This window comes from Hylobates moloch, unplaced genomic scaffold (genome assembly GCF_009828535.3).
Source record: "Hylobates moloch isolate HMO894 unplaced genomic scaffold, HMol_V3 SCAFFOLD_10, whole genome shotgun sequence".
NCBI classification, from domain to species: Eukaryota; Metazoa; Chordata; class Mammalia; order Primates; family Hylobatidae; genus Hylobates; species Hylobates moloch.
The window spans coordinates 51,340,745-51,364,345 of NW_026652285.1; the positions used below are offsets into that span (position 1 = coordinate 51,340,745).

Consider the following 23,601-nt stretch of genomic DNA (forward strand, 5'->3'; position numbering starts at 1 on the left):
GAGAAATTGGGAGGGATGGGGGTGTGGTCTGGAGTAGGATAATGGGTTTTAAGATTTTAGAAGTATTTCATGATTGTAGGTTCGGGGAAATGTAAGCTGTTCTTATGTGCTTCTAGTAATCCTTGCCTTTTCCTCCTTTTCTTCTCTTGACCAGGCTTGGGCAGCTTGCCACAATGGCTGGGATAGATCAGTCAGATTTTCGATTACTAGGTCATCCCCAGATGACTTCTACTGTTAGTAATCCACCTAAAGAAGAAAAGAAGGCACTTGAAGATGAAAAACCAGAACCAAAGCAGAATGCCCTAGGGCAAATGCAAAATATCCAGGTAAGTGAATAGAACAGAACTTAGTGATTCTACAAGTGATTAGCAAAAAAGAGAATTACTAAGTCAGAGAGAAAAGAATAATGATCTGTTCACATGCTCGGACCAGAAGCATCTTTGGGGTCCTTTCCAAGACTGAGATTAGTAAGTTTGTGCCCATTTCATTATATTGTATTGTTGTAAATAAAAAATAAGAAAGTTCTTTTGAAAACTTATGATTTAAAGTAGACTATCCTCAGTGAAGAAAGGAAAGATTAGAGAAATGATTTTAAATTTTAAATTTTATAAATGTCTATTCTATTCATATTTCATCTAGGTTTCTATTTGTATGCAGTCAGCTTACAATGAAGGAACACTCATGAAGGTACAAGTACTGATATAGATAATTTTTCAGAATAAGTAATTCATATATAACAAACAGGCAGTATATTATAGGCATCATCTAGTTATGGGAATGGGAGGGGCAAACCTGTCTGCCACAGGAGTCCCCTGCTGCTTTTCCTCTGGCCTTACTTGGAGCCCCCATCTCCCATCTCAGCCAGTCTCAGACTGGTCTTGGCAACTGACGACTTGAAAACTCAGTCTACTTACAAATTGGATACTGCTTACATGTGCATAGAGGATAGAAAAGAAATTAATTTTCTTATAGAATAAGGTTCTATTTTTTTTAATGAGGGAGAGATAAATTAGTAATAATTACACAAAACACAGAAGTCTGAAAATGTGCTGGACCTACCCCTGGCTATAGCTAAGTTAAGTTGGCAATCACTTGGCAAGATATAATTAGGGGAAAAATGACCTGAAAATCTTCTAAGATCACAGAATAACATTGACATTTTGAACTCGACTTTTTAATGGATGGCTTTGTTCGTCACTAAATTTTTGTTTTGTTTTTCTTTCTAGTTTCAGAAAATTACAGGTGATGCTAGAATTCCTTTGCCTCTCGACTCCTTTCCTGTCCCAGTTTCTACTCCAGAGGCCTTAGGAACTTCCAGCGACAACCTAGAAGTCCCAGCCACTGAGCAGCGGCAGGAGTCTTTTGAAGGATTCATTGCTAGAATGTGTTCTCCTTCACCAGATGCGACTTCTGGAACTGGAAGTCAAAGAAAAGAAGAGGAGTTGTCCAGAAATAGCAGATCTTCAGAGAAAAAGACCAAAACAGGTGAATATACCAAAAAACACTCTGGTAAGCAACACCCTGGAAAGGACCTGCATTTCTGCTCTGACTGTCCTGAAAACCAGAAAAGCAAAGGAACTAGGGAAACTAGTTCTTTGGTTAATGAACCAATTAAAAGTAGGTCTTTGAAAAAATACGTTTCTGTCAAGAAATAAAATAGAATAGTGACTGTTTCATCCAAGACAAATAAAAGTAAATCCAGTCCACTAGAACATTCTGAAAGTGATACTCTTGGATCTGATTTTGAATTTCAAGAAAGCATCCATTCTCTATCACGCCTTTCATATGACTAAATCTTTTGAAATTATGTTTTTGCCTTTAAATTTTAATAAATTTTCTTATGTTTTTATTATGGCATATGGTGTCTTAAAATATAGGATTGGAAGCCACTAAAGGAAGATTTCTCTATACTTTTTATTATAATGAAATTTTTGGTCTGTTTTTCCCTTTGATAGTTTACAACATTGATTCAGCAATTGTTTAGTGAGGGGCTAGTATGTATAATATCATTCTGGGTGCTATGGCTTTCAGCAGTGAACAAAACAAAGCCTTTAATCTCAAGGAACTAACATTCTGTGGAGGGAGAAAACAGAACAACAAAGCAGAGTACGATGAATAGAAAGGGATGGGAGTGAATAAATGGAATAATTTTACCGTTTGGTTAAATGTGGAAATAAATACATATCACATGGCCAGAAGCCATTGACATATTCTAATATATAACCAGAGCAGCAAACATGTCTAGATGCTTAAGCATGTTCATGGATTATAGCAACCCTGTAAGATAGGTAACTATTAATATTATTATGCCCATTTTATAGATGAGGAGTCTGAGGAGACAGATTATGTGAATTGCCCAAAGTCGCACAGCTGTAAATAGGTGGTAGGGCTGGGATCTGAACCAGAACCCATACTTTAATCAGCTATCCTGTTTCACTGTTAAGAGAGGAACCACTTAAGGAAGATTCTGAGAAAAAAGCCAATGAACACTATAAGTAGAAAAGAGTGGGGCTATCAGAAAGCACACCTGGGTTGAATTTTTTAAAGGCAGAGTTAGTAGGAGTATGGATATAAATCTTTGGAGTAAATACCCCTCCCTGGTAAAATATGCATATATAAGTCCTTTCCTACAACGAGACTATGACTTGAGAGATGAGATGAGAGAAAAGCTGAGTGTCAGATTTCTTCTGGATGGTCTTGCCTGATTGTTATCAAAAGGGCTACTACAATACTACTGAGTTTATTAATCATGGATTGACTGTTATGGGAATGAAACAATGAACAAGATGTAATCTTGGCCTTTTAACAGTTTAGTGAAGGGGAACTACACAAGCAGATGTCATAATACCGTATATTACGCTCTATGGTGGGAATGCTGAGGGAGTTTAGTCAGTGTTTGGGGAAGAAGGAGGAGAGCAGTGGGGCCAAGAAAGGCCAACTAAAGAGACCAAAGGTCGTGTTAATTTCTAAGCTAAGTCTTAAAGTAATGAGTTACAGGCTGGTGAATAAGGAGGTGAAGGGGAAGGATACTCAGGGCAGAGGGAATAGCATGAGCAGAAGTACAGAGCCGTGAGTGTGAGTATGTGTGTTTGAGGAACCACAAACACAAGTAGTTGAGAGTTACCGAAATGTCATCAGGCATTGGCAGATGTCGCTCAAAGAGGCAGCTAGGGGAACAAGATCGGGTCTTATAATCCACATTGCATGGAGCTGGTTCTTTCTCTTCAGTAAATAATGAGCTAGTAAAGAATGGAAATTATATGCTCAGGCTTGCATTTTAGATCATTAGCTTTAGGCTGATACATTAAAGAAGTATGGAGATCAGTTTTCCACACTCTTCTGAAGAGCATTTGTCTTTGATTTTTAAATGGGACTTATCCTCCCACTTCCTCTCCTACTGAAATAATTTTTAGACAAACATAAAGGAGACCCTTGCATAAACAGAATTAAGCAGGTTTCTTTTCTTTTTTTTTTCTTTGAGATGGAGTCTTGCTCTGTCGCCCAGGCTGGAGTGCAGTGGCACGATCTCAGCTCACTGCAAGCTCCGCCTCAGCCTCCCCAGTAGCTGGGACTACAGGCACCCGCCACCATGCCCCGCTAATTTTTTGTATTTTTGGTAGAGACAGGGTTTCACCGTGTCAGCCAGGATGGTCTTGATCTCCTGACCTCGTGATCCACCCGCCTTGGCCTCCCAAAGTGCTGGGATTACAGGCGTGAGCTACCATGCCCAGCCACAGGTTTCTTTACAGTAGTACTTCTCAAGGGTGCTAGAGGCTAATGTTCATTCTGAGTCTTCAAGACAGGCATATGGTATGCAACCCTTCTCAAATATACTTGTTTATGGAATCCTTTTTTAATAGGAGTGCCTAACAACTGGTGCCACGAAATGCCAATTTGGTAACTTATGACTTAGCAAGAAGAGAAAGGAATCTAAAATAAGGTATAGATGAAGGGAGGGAATAAGTTTTAATCTTATTTTGGCAATTAAATAAGATTTGGTTATGGGAAGTAAGGACAAAAGAGACAGTGGGTGGACTTGTGTTTCTGTGACTAAGATTGGGTGGTGGTATCATTGAGGCTGAGAATGCGGGATAAAGAACTGCTTTGGAAAGAAGAGTTTAGTTTGGAGCAGGTTGAATACATCACCTGCAGATTTCAGGAGGAAATGACTGGTAGATGATTGGATGTGCATGTGAAGACATGGAAATAAAGAATTTGAAAGTCATCAGCACATATAAGCAGTAGTTAAAATCATAAAGTTGATGAGAACACAGAATTGTGGGGACTGTCAAGGTTTAAGTGATAAGCAAAGAAAGGATTCTGAGAGAGACAAGTGATAAGAGTGTCAAGAAGCAAGAAGCAGAATACAGTGTCACACGGCAGAGAATAAGTGTCCATGGGATTTTGGCAGTTAGGTCCCAGGTGACCCTAATGAGAGCAATTCACTGAATTGGCTGATGAAAATGCCAGATTGCAGTAAATTGAGGGGCAGGAATGCCCTGAGGGGACAATGAAGACTAGGTATAGGGCTACTCTTTGAAGGAGTTTGGATGATAAGAGGAAATGGAGTTAGCTGAAGAGAAATTTTTTAGAATAAGAAGGACTTCAGTGTTTGTAAGGTGAAAGGAAGGAACCAAGTAAAGAAGGAGAGGCTCATTTATGCAGCAGGATCTCAGACAAGCAGGGAGCATGAGATACTTTAACGTTCTTAAGACTAAAAGAGAGATTTGAACAGATGGGGATGTACATATTTGAATTCTTGATGAACTTGAGATGACTCCCATACATGTAGTGCAAAATGGTTAAATAAGTAACTTAGAGAATCTGGGCAAGAAATAATGGATTAGAAAATAAAATCAGGGATGGGGTCACATTGTAAAATATGTAAAAGTTATTGTAGAGTTGGGGGACCCTGGGAAGTGTGGACAGAGACAAAAATGGGAAGAGTCAGAAGTTACATGAGTTTATACCTGATAACCCCAGTTTTCTTTAACCATGGATTTTTACAAGACCTACACACAATCACATAATTATAGTTTCAAAATTCTTCCATATTTTACATATATTTTATCAAACACTTAAAACCATAACATTAAGAGTTATAAATGTGGATATTTTGCTGCTTAATATATACAATTTTAGCCCTGCAAATAATTGTTAAACTTTCAATATACCTGAAATAATACCATTTAATTTTGAAATATGGTATTTTCATTTGGTTTAGAGAAAAGTATAAGTGTGTTCCTTTACTGAGAAATTATTATGCATCTTTACTGAGTACTTACCAGCACATATACAATCTGTATGCAAACAGGACTCTTTTCAGAAAACAGTCAGATGCGATACTGTAGCAAAGAGCTTGTCATCCTGTCTTAAATTCACACATAATTACTAGTGGTCAAAAATCATCACTCTTGCTTGCCCATCCAGTTCTATATCCAATAATGAGTTCATCCAATTTCAAATAGGTATTTACAGAATCTCTAATCTCAAGACAGTAACACTTGATTTTCAGAGGATCGGCATGATAGACGATTGGTTTTTTGAAAAATTCTGATTATAAACTACATGCTGGAACATTAACATGGATGACTGAACACATTCTTTTACTCTTCTAGAATCCCATTGAAATGACTGGAGAAATATTAAAATAAAAATAATAGCAGAGTTGGAAAACCAGAAATTTGAACAGTGTGAAATTTCTGGAAGATAAGAAGCAGATGATTTAAGTACCAGTTAATTAAAGGGTGGAACAGCTAAGCCATTCCACTCAACTTTGGAGCATCTGATTCTGGAGTTTGCCACCAGGCTAAGAAAGCAGCTATCTGAAGTGGGAGCTCTGACCCAAGAAATGCTGGGATCGGAGAATAAGGGAATTATCCAAAATGGCTACGAAGAGGAACTGAAGTTAAGCCGCCCACATGATCTCTCTAACTATGATGACCCGCCACTTCCATTTATAATCACCATATAAGTGCCTGTAATCATTTGTGTTCATTAAAAGTGAACCAGAATTCCCACTTGGATGAAAAAACAACACTTCAAACTTTAATCTTAGGCCCTCATTTATAAATATGGACAACCAAGAATCATCAAATTTGAAGAAAACCAGTAACATAAAAGGAGGCATGAAATTAAAATTAACCTGTTCAAGAAGATAGTTACTAGGAGAAACATGAAATTTTTAAATTAATGAATCAAAATCTTCAGCAATTCCTAAAGATACTGTGTTCGTAAAGAATAGGATGCCATGAAAAAAATATTTAGAGTTTCTGGAAATTAAAAATTTGATTATAAAACTGAAACACTCAGAAGATGGACTATACAGAATGGATTCAGTTGAAGCTTAAATTTATGAAATGGAAGATATTAATTGGTCTTAGACGTTTCATCAGCAACTAAATTACTTAGAAAAAATCTTTCTCAGAGTGACTAAGCAAAATGAACAATGAATCCATTAAAGTGTGGTTTTTGTTTCTTGGGTTTTTTTTTTTTTGAGTCAAGGTCTCACTTATGTCACCCAGGCTGGGGTGTAGTGATGGGATCACAGCTTATTGTAACCACGAACCGTTGGGCTTAAATGATCTTCCCACCTCAGCCTCCCAAGTAGCTGCAATGTACCACCATGCCTAAGTTTTAAAAAATTATTGTAGAGATGGGTTCTTTCTTTCTTTTCTTTTTTTTGAGACGGAGTCTCACTCTGTTGCCCAGGCTGGAGTGCAGTGGTGCGATCTCAGCTCACTGCAACCATCAAGTGATCCTCCTGCCTCAGTCCCCCTAGTAACTGGGATTACAGGCACATACCACCATGCCCGGCTAGTTTTTGTGTTTTTAGTAGAGACGGGGTTTCACCATGTTGGCCAGGCTGGTCTCGAACTCCTAACCTCAGGTGATTCACCCGCCTCGGCCTCCCAAAGTGCTGGGATTACAGGCATGAGCCACTGCATAGGCCAAGATGGGTTCTTTCTTAGGCTCGTCTTGAACTCCTGGCCTCAAATGATCCTCCCACCCTGGCCTCCCGGAGTGCTGAGACTACAGACCTGAGCCACTGTGCCCAGCCCCATGAAAGATGTTTAGATCAAATAAACTGATAAAGATATGAGACAAACTACTTCAGCTTTGTGACCTGCAAATCCCCTTTTATAATCACCAGAGGTGCCTGTAGTCAGAAAAAGTCTAAATAAATACTAATGACATATGAAAACAAAGTCCAACTAAAGTTCTAGGTTTGAACATGAATGGAGGCATGGCAGGAGACAGAAAGTGGAAGCTTGTCCTAGATATTGTCTTATTCATGGGAAGGATACAGGTAGTGTTTGATTCTAGGTGTTGATTGAAAAAAATATTAAAATATATATAAAGTTAAGGGTATGTTAGGATAGGTTAGGTGATATTGCATTAACAGCTCCCAAATTTTAATTGCTTTCAACAACATAGGTTTATTTGTGCCCATGCAATTTGCCTTTGGCAGATTGGCTAGAGGCCCCTATTCAATATCAACTTCAATCTGGGAGCGAGGCTGGTGGAATGTCACTATTTGGAACATTGCTGGTTGCAGTGTCCAAGGAAAGACAGTATGATGCAGCATATATTGTGACTTAAAGCTTCTGTCTAGATGTGACATATGTCACTTCTGTTCACATTTCTTTGGCCAAAGAAAGTCACATGGTTATGCCTGAGTTCAACAGACCAGGGAAGTGCAGAATTGCCATTTGCCATGAGAAGAGAGGGAAGCAAATGTATGTCAACAACTTTAATAGCTACAAAACTACCTGGAAAGAGGGAATGGAATTTTTAGATCCAACAAGACAGGAAAGAAAAAGAAACAAGCTACATAGAAATAAAAAATCCACAATATAGCAAGATCAAGTTTTTTACTCATAATAAACATGAACATATTAAATTCTGGAATCCTTAGGCTTGAGTAAAAACATGAAATCCCACTGTGTGCTATTTGCAAAATCTAAAACGCTGTCATAGATTATAAAGAGATGAACAAAAATATACCAGGCAGATGCTAAAGAGTAAATGTGGCTGTGTTAGCTGCAGACTAAATAGAACCCAAGGTGAAAATTGGTAAAGGGGACAAAAGATTCTTTTGGCTGATAAGTACAGTGTTGCAGAAGATTTTTTTAAAAAATATATCTGCAATTTAAAAACTTCATGTTAGGCTGGGCACAGTGGCTCACGCCTGTAATCCCAGCACTTTGGGAGGCCGAGGTGGGTGGATCACCTGAGGTCAGGAGTTTAAGACCAGCCTGGCCAACATGGCAAAACTCTGTCTCTACTAAAAATACAAAAAAAGAAAAAAGAAAAGAAAAGAAAAAAATTAGCCGGGTGTCATGGCCCATGCCTGTAATCCCAGCTACTCGGGAGGCTGAGGCAGGACAATCGCTTGAACCTGGGAGGTGGAGTTTGCAGTGAGCTGAGATGGCACCGCTGCACTCCAGCCTGGTCCATAGAGGAGACTCCATCTCAAAACAAACAAAAACCTTCATCTTAAAATTATAGGGTAAGAATTTAGAAATACAAGGAAAAACGGACAAACCAGTTATAACAAGGAGTTTTAACACATCTCTTTTCAGAATCAGTGGATCAACTGCTGCACACACACTAGAATGGCTAACATTTTGAAATGCTGATAAATATGCAGAGCAACTGGAGTTCCTCACAGCTGGTAGGAATGCAAAATGACTCAGTCACTCAAAACAGTTCGGCAGTTTCTTTAAATGCTAACATACACATACCATATGACCCAGCAGTCCCACTCCTGGGTATTTAGAGAGATGAAAAGTTAGTTCACACAAAACCTGTGCATGGATATTTATAGCAGCTCCATTCATAGTGACCAAGATGTCTTCCAACAGGTGAATGGATAGAGATGCATCCATATGATGGCAAACATGCCACAATTTGGATGAATCTCAACGTCATATGCTGAGTGAAAAAGCTAGTCTCAGAAGGCTACATTCTGTATGATTCCATTTATATGACATTCTTGAAAAGACAAAACTATAGTGACAGAACAGATTGGAGATTGCCAGGTGTTGGGGTTGGGAGGAGTTGATTACAAAGAGGCTGTACAAGGGAGTTTGTTTATTTGTTTGTTTGTTTTGGTGATGAACAGTTCTGTATCCTGATTGCGGTGGTGGTAACATGAGTCTATACATATGTTAAAATTTATAGAACTGCATACTCTCAAAAAATTAGTTTTACTGTATAATAGTATTAGAGCTTAAAAAATTCATCCCTCTTGCCCATCCCTAGATCAAAATATGAAAGATACCATTGAACATAAATATTTTGTATCCATGATGAATACAAAGTATATTCTCCTGGAAAACCAATAGAACATTCATATAAATGATTCCTATGAAGGTAAAAAACTTACAAAATTCAAAGATCATACAGATCATGTGCTCTTTGTATAATGTAATAATAGTTACAAAAGGCCTGTCCACTTGGAAATTTTTAAATGATCTTCTAAATATTTAAAAGAGAAATCAAAACAAATTGCAATTATTTAGAATTAGTAAAAACTTCTTTAAAGCTGAGGAATTCTACCAAATAGGTGTTAGAGGAAATTGTATAGATTTTGATTTACTTTCCAGGAAGAAAGAAGACAAAAGAGATGAATTAAACATTTAAAGCTAAGAAAGAGATAAACCAAAAGAAAGGTGAGGAATTGGTAAAAGCAGAAATGAATAAAATAGCAAATTTTGATCAGTGAAACACAGGTTTTTAAAAATGAAAGATAAACCTTTGTAAAATATGATAAAGAAAAAAAAGCAAGAAGTAATTAACAAAAATTGCCAGCATTAGGAATAATTTTAGAAGGATACCTACAACAAGAAGAGATATTTTTAATTGAGAGTACTCTTATAATTTACTATAATTGTATAGTGTTAAACCAATAAATTTGAAAGACTAGATGAAATGTGATGACTGTTTAAAAATAGGGATTGTAAAAATTGATAAAAAATAGACAATGTAAATAAATGAAACATCTTAGAAGAAATTGAAAAAATAGGACAAGAACTTATTTTTAAAAAGAGGCCGGGCGTGGTGGCCCACACCTGTAATCCCATCATTTTGGGAGGCCGAGGTGGGTGGATCACCTGAGGTGAGGAGTTCAAGACCAGCCTGGCCAACATAGTGAAACTGCGTCTCTACTAAAAATACGAAAATTAGCCGGGCATGGTGGCGGGTACCTGTAATCCCAACTACTCAGGAGGCTGAGGCATGAGTGTTGCTTGAATCTGGGAGGCAGAGGTTGCAGTGAGCTGAGGTCACACCGTTGCACTCTAGCCTGGGAGACAAGAGGGAAACTCTGTCTCCAAAAAAAAAATAATAATAATACAGTTAGAAAAACTTTAAAGGGGCCAGGTGTGGTGGCTCATACCTGTAATCCCAGCACTTTGGGAGGACAAAGTGGGAAGATTGCTGAGACCAGCAGTTTGAGACCAGCCTGGGCAAGACCTCATCTCTACAAAAATGAAAAAACAAAACAAAACAAAAAAACCCAAAACTTAGCCAGGCATGGTGGTGCGTGCATGTAGCCCCAGCCACTCAGGAGGCTGAAGTGGGAGGATTGCTTGAGGCCGGGATTTGAGGCTGCAGTGAGCTGTGATCATGCCACCACTGCTCCCTAGCCTGGGCAAGAGTGAGACTCCGATTCAAGAAAAGAAAAAGAAAAACCTTCCAGGCGCACATTTATTTGTAAACCATTCCAGAGGATAGAAAAGAGATGTAAAGCTCCTTAATTCATTCCATATGGTTAGCATAATCCTTATAGCAAACTGCACAATAAAACACAAGGAAAACTAAACCAAATTCAATTAATGTAGGTGCAAAAATCCAAAATAAAACTAGCAGTTTGAATTCAGCATTGTAGCAAAAGATGTATCATTTTCAAGGAAGATTTATACCAAAACATGCAAGATTGAGTCAAGAGTAACTCACTGTAGCTCACTAAATTAACAGATTAAAGAAGTATAGTCATCTTCACAAGCTGAAAGAGCATGTGATAAATTCAACATCCTCTGGTGTTCTTAACAATCTCGAAATAGAAGGAAACTTCCTTAGCTTAGCTTCTTGGCTTCATTAAATATACCTATATATTTAAATACATATATATATATGTATTTAAAAAATGGCATCACAAGTCAGTAGAGAAGGGTTTGAACTATTCAGTAAATGATGTTGAGGTTATTTACTACTTTTTCTTATATCATGGATGAAAAAAATCAAGATAAACATGGAAATCTAAAAATAACTAGAAGAAAATACTGGAAAAAAATTGTAATGTGTAAGAAAGGCATTCCCAACCAAGACACAAAACCCAGTAGCCATGAAAAAAAAATGATAGATTTGACTACATTTTTAAAAAGTAAAACCTTTCACTTTTTACAAAACTTTGATAAAAATAGATTTCATAAATAAAAGAGTGGGAAAATACATGTAATAGAACAGAAGATTTAAGATAATATAAAGAGCACCTACAAACAAATTGGACAAAGGCTATAAAAATATTTTATAAATAAGAAATACAGACTATAAACATAAACATTCAACTTCATAAGCAATCAGGAAAATTAAAGTTAAAATGAGATACTATTTTCCAATATATTGAAATGGCAGATTATTAAAGACTGGTGATAGTGCTGGAGATAATGTGAGGAAAGGAGTACTCTCAGTCATTGTAGAAATTGATACAGCTTTTGGATGGACAGTTTGACCGTGTGTATCAACGTGAAATGTCTCCAGCCTTTGATCTAATGACTAATTTTAGGCATCCAGCCTGAAGAAATATTCACACAAGTGCACAAAGAGTCAGACACAAGACTGTGTGAAGTGTTTTTTGAGATAATAAAAAATTAGAAACAGCATAAATGTACAGAAATGCAGAAATTGTTGAATTAGTACATACCAATTTCTGACATATAACACTCTGCAGCAGATAAAGACAATAGCTCTCTAGTGTGGACATGAAAATATTTCTAAGACATTGACAGGAAGAAGAAGTTGCACAGTAACCACACACTCCTGTTTACATTTGTATAGTTAAAACCTGTTTACCTATACGTAGCATAAATGCGTGTGTGCACCCTAGAAAAGAGTCTGTGATAATACATATCAAGCTATTGACAGTGGTTTTGTCTGCTGGAGGAGGCATAAAGGGGGGCTTCTCACATTTTACTCCATTTGATTCTAGGTTGTTTGGTTTAAAAAAATGTTTTTATGTACAACAGACGATTTTTAAAATTCCTTTTCATCATAGAAAATGAAAATGTATACTCTGTTATCCTTTATGCTCTGTCCATTTTTTTTCTTCAAAAATGTGTCTGACCTATTTCTTTATCAATGTGAATGAAAATGAGCTTTGCTACATAACCTCTTTTCAGAGCTTTGTATTCCTGAAGTGTTGGAGTCGCCTGCATGGCATAGTCAAATGTTTTTAACTTAATCACAACCCACAGTAAAAATGAAGTTTTCTGCAAAGTTAAAAGTAGTAGTCCTGGCCCCACCTTCCTTGTGTGCACGTGTAATTAATGGAAAATTGCATCAAACAACTCTGATTGTACTTCTAGTGACTAATTCACGTTCTGTTCTATTCCTTGCCTTTAAAGAAAATTATGTTGGCAACCCACGAAGTATGTTTCACAATCCACTAATGGGTCATGTCCTACTGTTTGGAAACAGTGGCTAGAGTGTTTCAAACATCTGCTCCGTTTACCTCTGACAAAACTGCTACTCGTGGGACAATGCAAGTCTTTCCCACATTTGTTTTATTTTATGGCTAAAAGTCATTTCTGCATTTGCAAATTACTTCCAAAGCCTACCTTCCTTGAGCTCTTTAACTCTCCATAGTCTTATGGTAATTTTCTTTAGATTTCCCTTTTCAGAACCTTTTTGTGACACTGAAAACCTGAGTTTTCAAACTGATACATCTACCCGAGAATTTTCACATATAATTTGGTCAAAAAGTTAAAAAACAAGAAGACTTTGCCCTGTGACTGAGGTGCTCAGAAGGTACGGCTGGCTGCTCACAAAGGCACATAGTGAGTGATAGGGGCTGAAAGGGCTCAGAGAATGCCCGAGTTCTCTTAGTACAGTTTGTACATTTTAAACCACTGTGAACTGAAAAAAAAAAAAAAAAGGCAACCTTGGTAGTTTAGAAATAGATAAGGACCCACTTACAGATTAAATAATAATTAGCTTGTTCCAGAGAGACCAGTGAAGATTAGTTGGTTTATTTAATGTGTTAGAAAGATGGTCCTCAAAGTCCTTGAAATGTGAAGGCGGCTTTTATCTCTTTAAGAAAACAAGAAAACGCCACAAAATCTTGAAAGCTAGATAACCCTAGCTTAAATGATAAAATTTGAGTAGGATATGAAAACACTAAAATCAGTTTGCCAGCTAACCAGCTCTAATTTCTTTATACCAAAGCCAAACTTTACCTAAATCTTACCTAAGAATTGAGTTCCTTATTGTAAGCAGATAGGAGACACTTTTGTATATTATTCCAAATATTGCAAACCTACAAGGAGTAAAAGGTGTTATTTTAAAGAAGAAGAAATGAGGCCCAAGAGGTATTGATTCACTTGGTTGAGGGCTTCAAGTAGCACAAGGCAGAAGCAGGATTTGTTGACTTCCAAACCTGTTTTCTTCCTTCACCATGTGGCCTTTGCATCTTTCCCGCACAAATATTATTCCACAAATATTTATTGTCACCGACTATAACAAAAGAACAGAACTATGTATCAGAGAGGCTGCAGCAGTGAGTTCTACCCAGGTCCACACTGCTGCTCACAGTCAAGTAAACTGCAGGCTGTTTTTGTGATGCCTGGCTGGAACGGCAAGTGAGGCATGGTATTCATTAGCGGGGCGCGGTGACTCACGCCTGTAATCCCAGCACTTTGGGAGGCCGAGGTGGGCAGATCACGAGGTCAGGAGATTGAGACCATGCTGGCTAACACGGCGAAAACCCATCTCTACTAAAAATACAAAAAAATTAGCCGGGTGTGGTGGCGGGTGCCTGTAGTCCCAGCTACTCGGGAGGCTGAGACAGGAGAATGGTGTGAACCTGGGAGGCAGAGCTTGCAGTGAGCCAAGATCGCGCCACTGCACTCCAGCCTGGGTGATGGAGCGAGAGTCTGTCTCAAAAAAAAAAAAAAAAAAAAAGAAAATGGTATTCATTTTCTCTTCTTTAGGGACACCTAGGCTTATATCACTTTCTACAGTTGCTCTCTTTTCCAATTCCAATTTAGTTGGTATAACAATTACAAGTTTAAATTGGCTAATGCCTCAAAATGTTTTCTTATGGCTTTCCATTCCATTCATTTTTGTTTTTTAAAAATTAAATATTTAAAATATTAACTTTTTGCTGAAATCAGTCTTTTTTTTTTTTTGAGACAGTCTTGCTCTGGCCAGGCTGGAGTGCAGTGGCACGATCCTGGCTCACTGCAGCCTCCGCCTCCTGGATTCAAGCGATTCTCCTGCCTCAGCCTCCCGAGTAGCTGGGACTACAGGTGCACATCACCATGCCCAGCTAATTTTTGTATTTTTAGTAGAGATGGGGTTTCACCATGTTGGCCAGACAGGCTGGTCTCAAACTCTTGACCTTGTGATCTGCCCACCTCAGCCTCCCAGAGTGCTGGGATTTCAGGCGTGAGCCACAGTGCCCAGCTGGAAATCAGTTGTCTTATATGTGAAGTCCATAGTATTTAAGGCCTAGTGGTTGAATATAATACACAAGCGACAGTGTGGTGTTTTCTCTCACTAATAAGAGTAGATTTGGGCCGGGCGCGGTGGCTCACGCCTGTAATCCCAGCACTTTGGGAGGCCGAGGGGGACAGATCATGAGGTCAGGAGATAGAGACCATCCTGGCTAACATGGTGAACCCCGTCTCTACTAAAAATACAAAAAATTAGCCAGCCGTGGTGGCGGACACCACCAATTGCCTGTGATTTTGCCATGCTTTTCAAGTGATTGCTTTCTTAAAGAGAACCATGATGAAACTTTCCACAAATCTGAGTTAACTCATCTTCAGTTTACAAATATTATAATCATTTAGGATTTCTCCATGTTTGTCATCAGGAAACCGTGATTTTTCTCTACCATAACACAATTCTTCCCCAGCTGGCTATTCTGTCTCACCTGTTCTCTCTCGAAGGAAAGCCTCATGCCTTTGGCCTTAGTTGGAAAGCATTGGCCTTGCTGGTCCTTGGCCTCCTATATCTGTCATAGCTCTGAAGGCTGAAGCACTAGTGAGCCTCCTATCAGGAGAAACTCCCAGGGAAATGAGAAATAACTTCATTTCTCCAAGGACTTCACAGTCCCACATGGACGAGGCAGGTGCTTGTTAGAGCTGGGAAAGTCTTACCTCAAAAGAGGCAGAGAAGCCTCTTGGGTTTACTTTTAATGGTTTTGAGAAGCAGCAGCTTCAGAGGAGAGCTACTCCAGCAGAAACACAGGCCTCAGCCATCCCTGGACTTCTGCCAGGGTTGGGGAGGGCCCCACAGCAGCAGAACTGACTTCAAAAGACTGGGTTTCTCCCAGTTAAGTTCATAAGTCATGAACTCAGGACAGCTGCCCAAGATCTTGAGTGGCATTTTGGAGAGCCTGAAGCCAAGGTTCTTCTACAGGGGACTGCAGCTGTGCAAAAGGAGTCAGAGTCTACCACAATTGCTAAATGAGCCCTCTGGCTGACCCCAAACCAAAAAAAAAAATTGGACAGAGAATAATTTTGGGACTTTTAATTTCTTTAGACCTCAATTTTCAAGAAAAATGACTTTTTTTTTTAGACCTTAATACCTCCCTGAGAATTTAATAATGTGAAGTATTTCATATAGTTCAAATCAGGGCATTTTAATATTGTTGGCATTTATTATTTGGAGAAGTTTTATGCCTTCATTTGAGTTCACTGCATAATCTCCAGTGAGCTCTATTGAATGTCCTACCTGAGAAAATGTAAAATGAAGAACAGACTACAGAGTGAATTTCCAACCTAGGGCATTTATGACCTTCAGTAAATGCAGCCAGTGTTCTGTTCTTACCCATTTCAGAACCTTCAGGGTCCAAGTCACTGACCTCAGGAGGACTCCTGAAGGAGTCGTGATGATGGCCTGGAGCAGGCTTCCAGGTGAGGGGGAAGGCTCAGGGACACTCAGCACCCTTACCCAGGGGAAACAGCTGCATCTGGCTGTGCTGCACCCTAGGGGTTAAGAAAGCCAAATGAAGCCAGCACACCAACACTCCATGGCTCACGCTTGGAATCTCAGCACTTTAGAAGGTTTAGGCATGTGGATTGCTTGCATCTAGGAGTTTGAGACCAGCCTAGGCAACGTGGCAAGACTCTATCTCTACAAAAAGTTTAAAAATGTACACGTGTGGCCGGGCGCAGTGGCTCATGCCTGTAATCCCAGCACTTTGGGAGGCCGAGGCGGGCGGATCACAAGGTCAGGAGATCGAGACCATCCTGGCTAACACAGTGAAACCCCGTCTCTACTAAAAAATACAAAAAATTAGCCGGGCATGGTGGCGGGCGCCTGTAGTCCCAGCTACGTGGGAGGCTGAGGCAGGAGAATGGTGTGAACCCGGGAGGCGGAGCTTGCAGTGAGCCAAGATCGCGGCACTGCACTCCAGCCTGGGTGACAGAACGAGACTCCGTCTCAAAAAAAAAAAAAAAAAATGTACATGTGTACCTGTGTAACAAGCCTGCACGTTCTGCACATGTATCCCGGAAGTTAAAGTAAATACAAATTTAAAAATAATAATAAATAAATAAAAATTAGCCAGGCCTGGTGGTCCATGCCTGTAATCCTAGCTACTTGGGAGGCTGAGGTAGGAGGACCACTTGAGCCCGGGAGGTGGAGGTTGCAGTGAACGGTGATAGTACCATTGCACTCCAGCCTGGGCAACAGACCGAGACCCTATCTCCAAAACAAAAACAAAAACTAAGAAAGCCAAACATAAGCCAAACACTGGGGAAGCAAGGGAGAGGGCCATTTCCCTCTCTCTTCAGGTGTCAGCCTGAGTCCATAAAGATGAGTGTTGGCTTCCTCAGATGTTTTGAGGACTAAGCCTTCTTCTTTTCAGACTCCCTGTATCCTCCCAGGATGAAGGAGTGACTAATTCAGGCTGCTGAGATTGCTAAAGGCTCATTATGCGGACTGACCTCCTTCCTCTGGTTCTCTTTTGGATCTTGCCTGTCCCCAAGTAGCATGCAGTTTTCCCTTTGGTCTTGTTCATTTCTGTAGTTGATTCATGGGGGCCTTCTCTGCCTCTGTTGCAGGCAGGACGTAGCAGGCTTGTCACTGCCTTGTAAGTAAATTCCATTTGCTGGGGGAAGAGGAATGGGAAGACCAACCTGGATTTGGCTTCCAGTCATAGTCTCCAATCCACCTTAAAAAGGACTGAAGCTGCTATTACCATCTTTATTTGAGTCTATTGTGCTGCTGTGAACAGGTTTCAGTTGAATTCAGAACTTTGGAGAGGAGAAGGATTGTATTAATTAGTACCCTAAACACTCAACATGGATCATCTTCCTTCACATGTCAAGAAACATGACAGTGGCTGGGCATGGTGGCTCACTCCTGTAATCCCAGCACTTTAGAAAGCAGAGGCAGGTGGATCACTTGAGCCCAGGAGTTTGAGACCAGCCTGAGCAACATGGCAAAACCCCGTCTCTACAAAAAAACACAAAAATTAGGAAGGTGTGGCACACACCTATAGTCCCAGTGTGTCCGGAATTGGTTCCTTCTGGTGGGTTCTTGGTCTCGCTGACTTCAAGAATGAAGCTGCGGACCCTCGCGGGGAGTGTTACAGTTCTAAAAGATGGTGTGTCCGGAGTTTGTTCCTTCAGCTGTTCAGATGTGTCTGGAGTTTCTTCCTTCCTGTGGGTTCGTGGTCTTGCTGACTTCAGGAATGAAGCCGCAGACCCTCGCAGTGAGTGCTACAGTTCTTAAAGATGGTGTGTCCGGAGTTTTTTCCTTCAGCTGTTCAGATGTGACTGGAGTTTCTTCCTTCCAGTGGGTTCATGGTCTCGCTGACTTCAGGAGTCTCGCTGACTTCAGGAGTGAAACCACAGAGCTTCGCAGTGAGTGTTACAACTCTTAAAGGTGGCTCATCCAGAGTTGTTTGTTCCTCCCGGTGGGTTCATGGTCTTGCTGACTTCAGGAATGAAGCTGCAGACCCTCGCGGTGAGTGTTACAGTTCTTAAAGATGGCGTGTCCGGAGTCTGTTCCTTCAGCTGTTCAGATGTGTCTGGAGTTTCTTCCTTCCAGTGGGTTCATGGTCTTGCTGACTTCAGGAGTCTCGCTGACTCAAGAGTGAAGCCGCAGAGCTTCGCAGTGAGTGTTACAACTCTTAAAAGTGACTTGTCCAGAGTTGTTTGTTCCTCCCGGTAGGTTTGTGGTCTCACTGACTTCAGGAATGAAGCCACAGACCCTCGCAGTGAGTGTTACAGCTCATGAAGGTAGTGCGGACCCAAAGAATGAGCAGCAGCAGGATTTATTATGAAGAGCGAAAGCACAAAACTTCCACAGCATGGAAGGGGACCCAGGCAGGGTTGCTGCTGCTGGCTCCAGTGGCCAGCTTTTATTCTCTTATTTGGCTCTGCCTACGTCCTGCTGATTGGTTCATTTTACAGAGTGCTAATTGGTGCGTTTACAAACCTTTAGCTAGACACAGAGTGCTGATTGGTGCATTTTTACAGAGTGCTGATTGGTGCATTTACAAACCTTTAGCTAGACACAGAGCACTGATTGGTGTGTTTTTACAGAGTGCTGATTGGTGTGTTTACAAACCTTTAGCTAGACACAGAGTGCTGATTGGTGTGTTTACAATCCTTTAGCTAGACAGAAAAGTTCTCCAAGTCCCCACCCAACCCAGAAGCCCAGCCAGCTTCACTTCTCACCAGCTACTTGGGAGGTTGAGGTGGGAGGATCACCTGAGCCTGGGGAGGTCAAGGCTGCTGTGAGCTGTGTGTGATCGCACTACCTTGGGCGACAGAGTGAGATGCTGACTCAAAAAAAGAAAAAGAAAAAGAAACATAATTAACTCTAGAGTTCTACCTCCACAGCATACCTCCTGTCATAGGAAAGACTGATTTTCTCAGTTCCAGTTAAAAATCCTGGGAAAGTATCTTACACCTATTAGGATAGCTACTATTAACAAAACAAAACAAAATAAATGCTAGCAAGGATATGAAGAAATTGGAATCCTTGTGCACTGTTGGTGAGAGTGTAAAATGAGGTAGCCAGTATGGGAAAAAGTATGAAGGTTCCTAAAAAACTAAAATAAAATAGAACAGGGTAGGGTGGCTCATTCCTGTAATTGTAGCACTTTGAGAGGATTACCTGAGGCCAGGAGTTTGACACCAGCCTGAGTAACAAAGTGAGACCTTGTGTCTATTTAAACTTTTTTAAATGCAAAAACAAACAAAAAATCAAAATTAAAATAGAGCTACCATATGATTCAGTAATACCACTTTTGGGTATATATCCAAAAGAATTGAAAGCAGGGGCTCGAAGAGATATTTGTACACCCATGTCGATAGCAGCATTATTCACAAGAGCCCAAAGGTGTCCACTGATGGATGAATGGATTTTTAAAATGTGGTATATACAATACATACAATGAAATATTTTTCAGCCTTAAATAGGAAGGATGTTCTGACACATGCTACAACAGGGATGAACCTTGAGGACCTTATGCTAAGTGAAAGAATCCAGTCACAAAAAGACACATACTATATGATACCACTTATGGGAGGTACCTAGAGTAGTCAAATTCATAGAGACAGAAAGTAGAATGGTGGTTGCCAGGGGCTGGAGAAAGGAGAATGGAGAGGTGTTTAATGGGTTTCAGCTTTAATGTTTAATGAGTTTCAGCTTTGCAAGATGAAAAAGTTCTAGAGATTGATTGAACAACAATGTAAATGTTCTTAACGGAACTATACACTTGAAAAATGTTTAAAGTTGTAAATTTAATGTTAAGTGTTTATTACCACAATTAAAACAAAAATCTTGGGAAAGATTTTTGATGAACACTCCCTGGATCAGGAGATCCATCCTGAAGCAACCAATTGTGGCCAACAGGCAGTGAGCTCAGAACACAGGAGCCCCCATTCATGTGGAGGGAAGAGCATTGAATGTTCACTACTGCTGACCTTCATATAATTTGAAACTAGTGAGATGTGGGGAAGCTCGAATCCTGAGGCTGAAAAATATCTGTAACAATGCAATTCATAAATGGAAGAGAAGATTCATTGAGATTTCTGCAGAAGTAACAATTCTGTAGTTTTCTAACAAAAGAAAGAGGTGAAATATTTATTATCTTTGAGTTGTCCTAGTCAGAGATATAAAACTAATAAATCTCAGTAGTACAATCTGAGATGACAGGACAGGGAGTGCAGGAAAGATGGGCTTTTTGCTAAAGCTCTGGGATAGATAAAGAATTCTTGCATGGTAAATATTTCTCAATGAGGTATGGTCTTCTGAGTTCAGCCATTTGAGGTCATGTGCAATTCAGAGCAATAGGGATTCAGTGATTTTAAAAACTACTTGCTTTTGTAATATTACCTAGCACTTTGGGATAAAATGTTAATCATTGATTTTCTGTTGAAACTCAGATTTCTGCTGGGCTAGTAACTCATTCTAAGTAGTCTTCCTGTGTGGATGATGAACTGGACTGTCTGGGAGAGAGTGTATATCAGCAAAACACCTCAAGATTCAGATTATTGATGAAAATTGAGATGGAGTCACTGGGCAGAGCTGTGTAAAGGAGGAGGGAAGGGGAGGTACATACAGCGTTTGCCTTCCCAGCCCTCTGTGGTTCTTTGGCCAAGAGCATCCCCTTTTAGGGTTGAACTGTTTCTACCTCACTTCAGTATGGTGGTTCAGTGGGTCCCAATCTGATTGCTCTGCTTTCCTGGGTACAGGATGGGTGTGTGACTCAAAAGCATTGAAATCCTTGAGAGATGATGTTTAACCTGGAAACAAGGGAAAAGAGTCCCTTCTTCTCTCACAGCAAAGATGATACAATCACTGGCCATGGTTATAGGCTTTAGGAGAATGCCAGTTTGAGTGGATAAAATGATGTGAAGACAGAAGCAAAGTTAGAAAGGAAAGATATAGGCTGGGTGCAGTGGCTTAAGCCTGTAGTCCCTGCACTTTGGGAGGCCGAGGCGGGCGGATCACTGAAGTCAGGAGTTCAAGACCAACCTGGCCAACATGGTGAAACCATATCTCTACTAAAAATACAAAAATTAGCCAGGCGCAGTGGCAGATGCCTGTAATCCCAGCTACTAGGGAGGCTGCGGCAGAAGAATCACTTGAACCCTGGAAGCGGAGGTTGCATTCAGCTGAGATTGCACCACTGCACTCCAGCCTGAGCAACAGAGTGAGACCCTGTTTCAAAAAAAAAAAAAAGAAAAAGAGAAAAAGGAAACAAAACCAAAGAAAGACATACACAGATGGTCAGGTGCAGTGGCATGTGCCTGGAATCTTTGCCAGTTGGAAGGCTGAGGTGGGAGGATTGCTTGAGTCCAGGAGTTCAAGGCTGCATTGAGCTGTGGTGATGCTACTGGACTCCAGCCTGAGCAACAGAGCAATACCCTGTCTCTAAACAAACAAACAAAACAGAAAATAAAGACATACAGAGATGCATACCTCACAGCATTTGGGTTTTCTGTTTGAGTTGAACTAGAAGTGCAGCCTTATCCTTGTCCGCCCACCCTGAGGTTTGGTTTCAGGTTCCATGCATGGATCCATTTCTCTTCTGCCTAAGCTGGTTGGAGTTGGATATCTTTCACTTTCAATTAAAAGAGTCCAGGGGTGCAGCTCATTAGGCACAGGCCACCCAGCATTCCTATAGGGTGGAGGAGACTAGGCTATTGCCTGCCTTTCATGAGAAAACAAGGAGTAGCAGGAAAAGTATCTTGAACCCTAGACTAAGAGCAAAGGAGAGATATCTGGTTCCACTCCCACCGTTAATGTGTGGTTAATCTTGGGTGAGTTACTTTCTGGTTCTTCCCTTTCTACACTCCAACTTTCTGTAGTATTTGAACATTTAAAAGTGATCATGTGGCCAGGCATGGTGGCTCACGCCTGTAATCCCAGCATTTTGGGAGGCCGAGGTGGGTGGATCACAAAATCAGGAGTTCGAGACTTGCCTGACCAAGATGGTGAAACCCTGTCTCTACTAAAAATACAAAAATTAGCCGGGCGTGGTGGCACATGCCTGTAATCCCAGCTGCTCAGGAGGCTGAAGCAGGAGAATCATTTGAACTCAGGAGGCGGAGGTGCAGTGAGCTGAGATCGTGCCACTGCACTCCAGCCTGGGAGACAGAGCAAGACTCCGTCTCAAAAAAAAAAAAAAAAAAAAAGTGATCATGTGTTAAATTTGCCTCAGGAAACCTTAAAAAGGATAAAACTGTTACCGAACAACAAATGCTATTAACATTTTTCCTACATAAGGAGATCTAGAAAAACAAAGGCAAAGTATTTTAGTACCTGAAGAAACAGGTATTAAACAGTGTATAAACATGTCAAGTTCAACCAGGAGAGAAGGAGACTCTTCCGTTCACTGGGTCTTCTACATAAACACATCTCAAGATTTTTATTGCAAACCAATAGCTTCTCCTGTGAGCCATACCCCTAGGATGGTTAGACATTTCCCTATGGTACTCAGCAATCGCAGAAACATCGAAGTCCAGGACAATGGCAACAACTAACTTGATGTTAGACAATGAGAGGTAAGAACTAGCTGAGCATGAAAAGAGGAAATGTACAGAGAAAAATGGAAAACCTTAACCCAGGCTGCTTAAGAGACTCTGGATAAAATCTGGGAGTGGCGGGATAGGAGGGCATCACCAGCAAAAAGCCACAAGAGCACTCTTTGAGTGCCTTGTCTCCCGTTTGGAAAGGATGCAGCATTTTATTGAGGGAGCGGCAGCATCCCCAGGCAGCAGGGCAAGGCAGGGCATGTCACACGCTTGTGCAACAGCTCCCTCGGCTCACACCCTTGACTTCTTAGATCCCATCTGATTGCTCAGGTTCAGTTTGTATTACTCAGAGCTTGCTCTCTTCTGGGACAATTTAAATGACTTTACTGACACCTTTACATCATTTTTAAAATAGGGCAGTGTGCCTAACACAAAGAGTTATATTCTTTGAAATAGAAATGCAATGATTTGATGTTCTCTCCGTGGTTCAAAGCCCGGAACAGACTCCTGGTGATCCTGGACAAATCCTGGATCTGGGTTTCGGCTTTTCTTTCTATGAAATGGAAAAATACGTTACCAGTAGGTTCCAGGATGTCCATGTGTGAAGCCACAGGTGGAAGAACCGGCCCAGCCTCACAGCATCACTTTACTTCCTTGTACCATTTTTCTCATCAGAAAGTGAAGGAGTTGGCCTAAACTCCGGAGATTTGTGAGTCAAATTGGATAATTCAATCACAAACACCCCAAAATATATGTAAGACATACTGAAAATACTTTATATTTTGGTACATGAAAATGACCCTGTGTTGTCTGGAAGAGAGTGGGTGCTCCTGACATTATTTGTCGTAAGCACACTTGGTGATTTTCTTTG

General features: G+C 40.4%; 2 protein-coding genes across 9 annotated transcripts in view; both read left to right on the top strand.

Moving 5' to 3' along the window:
* Positions 1–8,211, top strand: part of CEP78 (centrosomal protein 78) — a 38,954-nt gene extending 30,743 nt beyond the window's left edge. For 4 of the 8 annotated variants that reach the window (XM_032164345.2, XM_032164346.2, XM_032164344.2 and 1 more), the window contains 3 exons: positions 155–326; positions 640–687; positions 1,227–1,849. In XM_032164345.2, coding sequence (XP_032020236.1) covers positions 155–326; positions 640–687; positions 1,227–1,655 — 649 coding nt within the window. In that variant the 3' untranslated portion in view covers positions 1,656–1,849. Of the gene's footprint in view, positions 1–154; positions 327–639; positions 688–1,226; positions 1,850–5,618 lie in introns of those variants that run through there. The other 4 variants (XM_032164348.2, XM_032164349.2, XM_032164347.2 and 1 more) reach the window with 2 other exon arrangements.
* A 67-nt stretch (positions 8,212–8,278) lies between these two features.
* The window catches only part of PSAT1 (phosphoserine aminotransferase 1), a 56,775-nt gene continuing 41,452 nt past the window's right edge, over positions 8,279–23,601 (top strand). Inside the window, exon 1 of the mRNA XM_032164355.2 lies at positions 8,279–8,677. Coding sequence (XP_032020246.1) covers positions 8,636–8,677 — 42 coding nt within the window. The 5' untranslated portion in view covers positions 8,279–8,635. The remainder of the gene's footprint in view (positions 8,678–23,601) is intronic.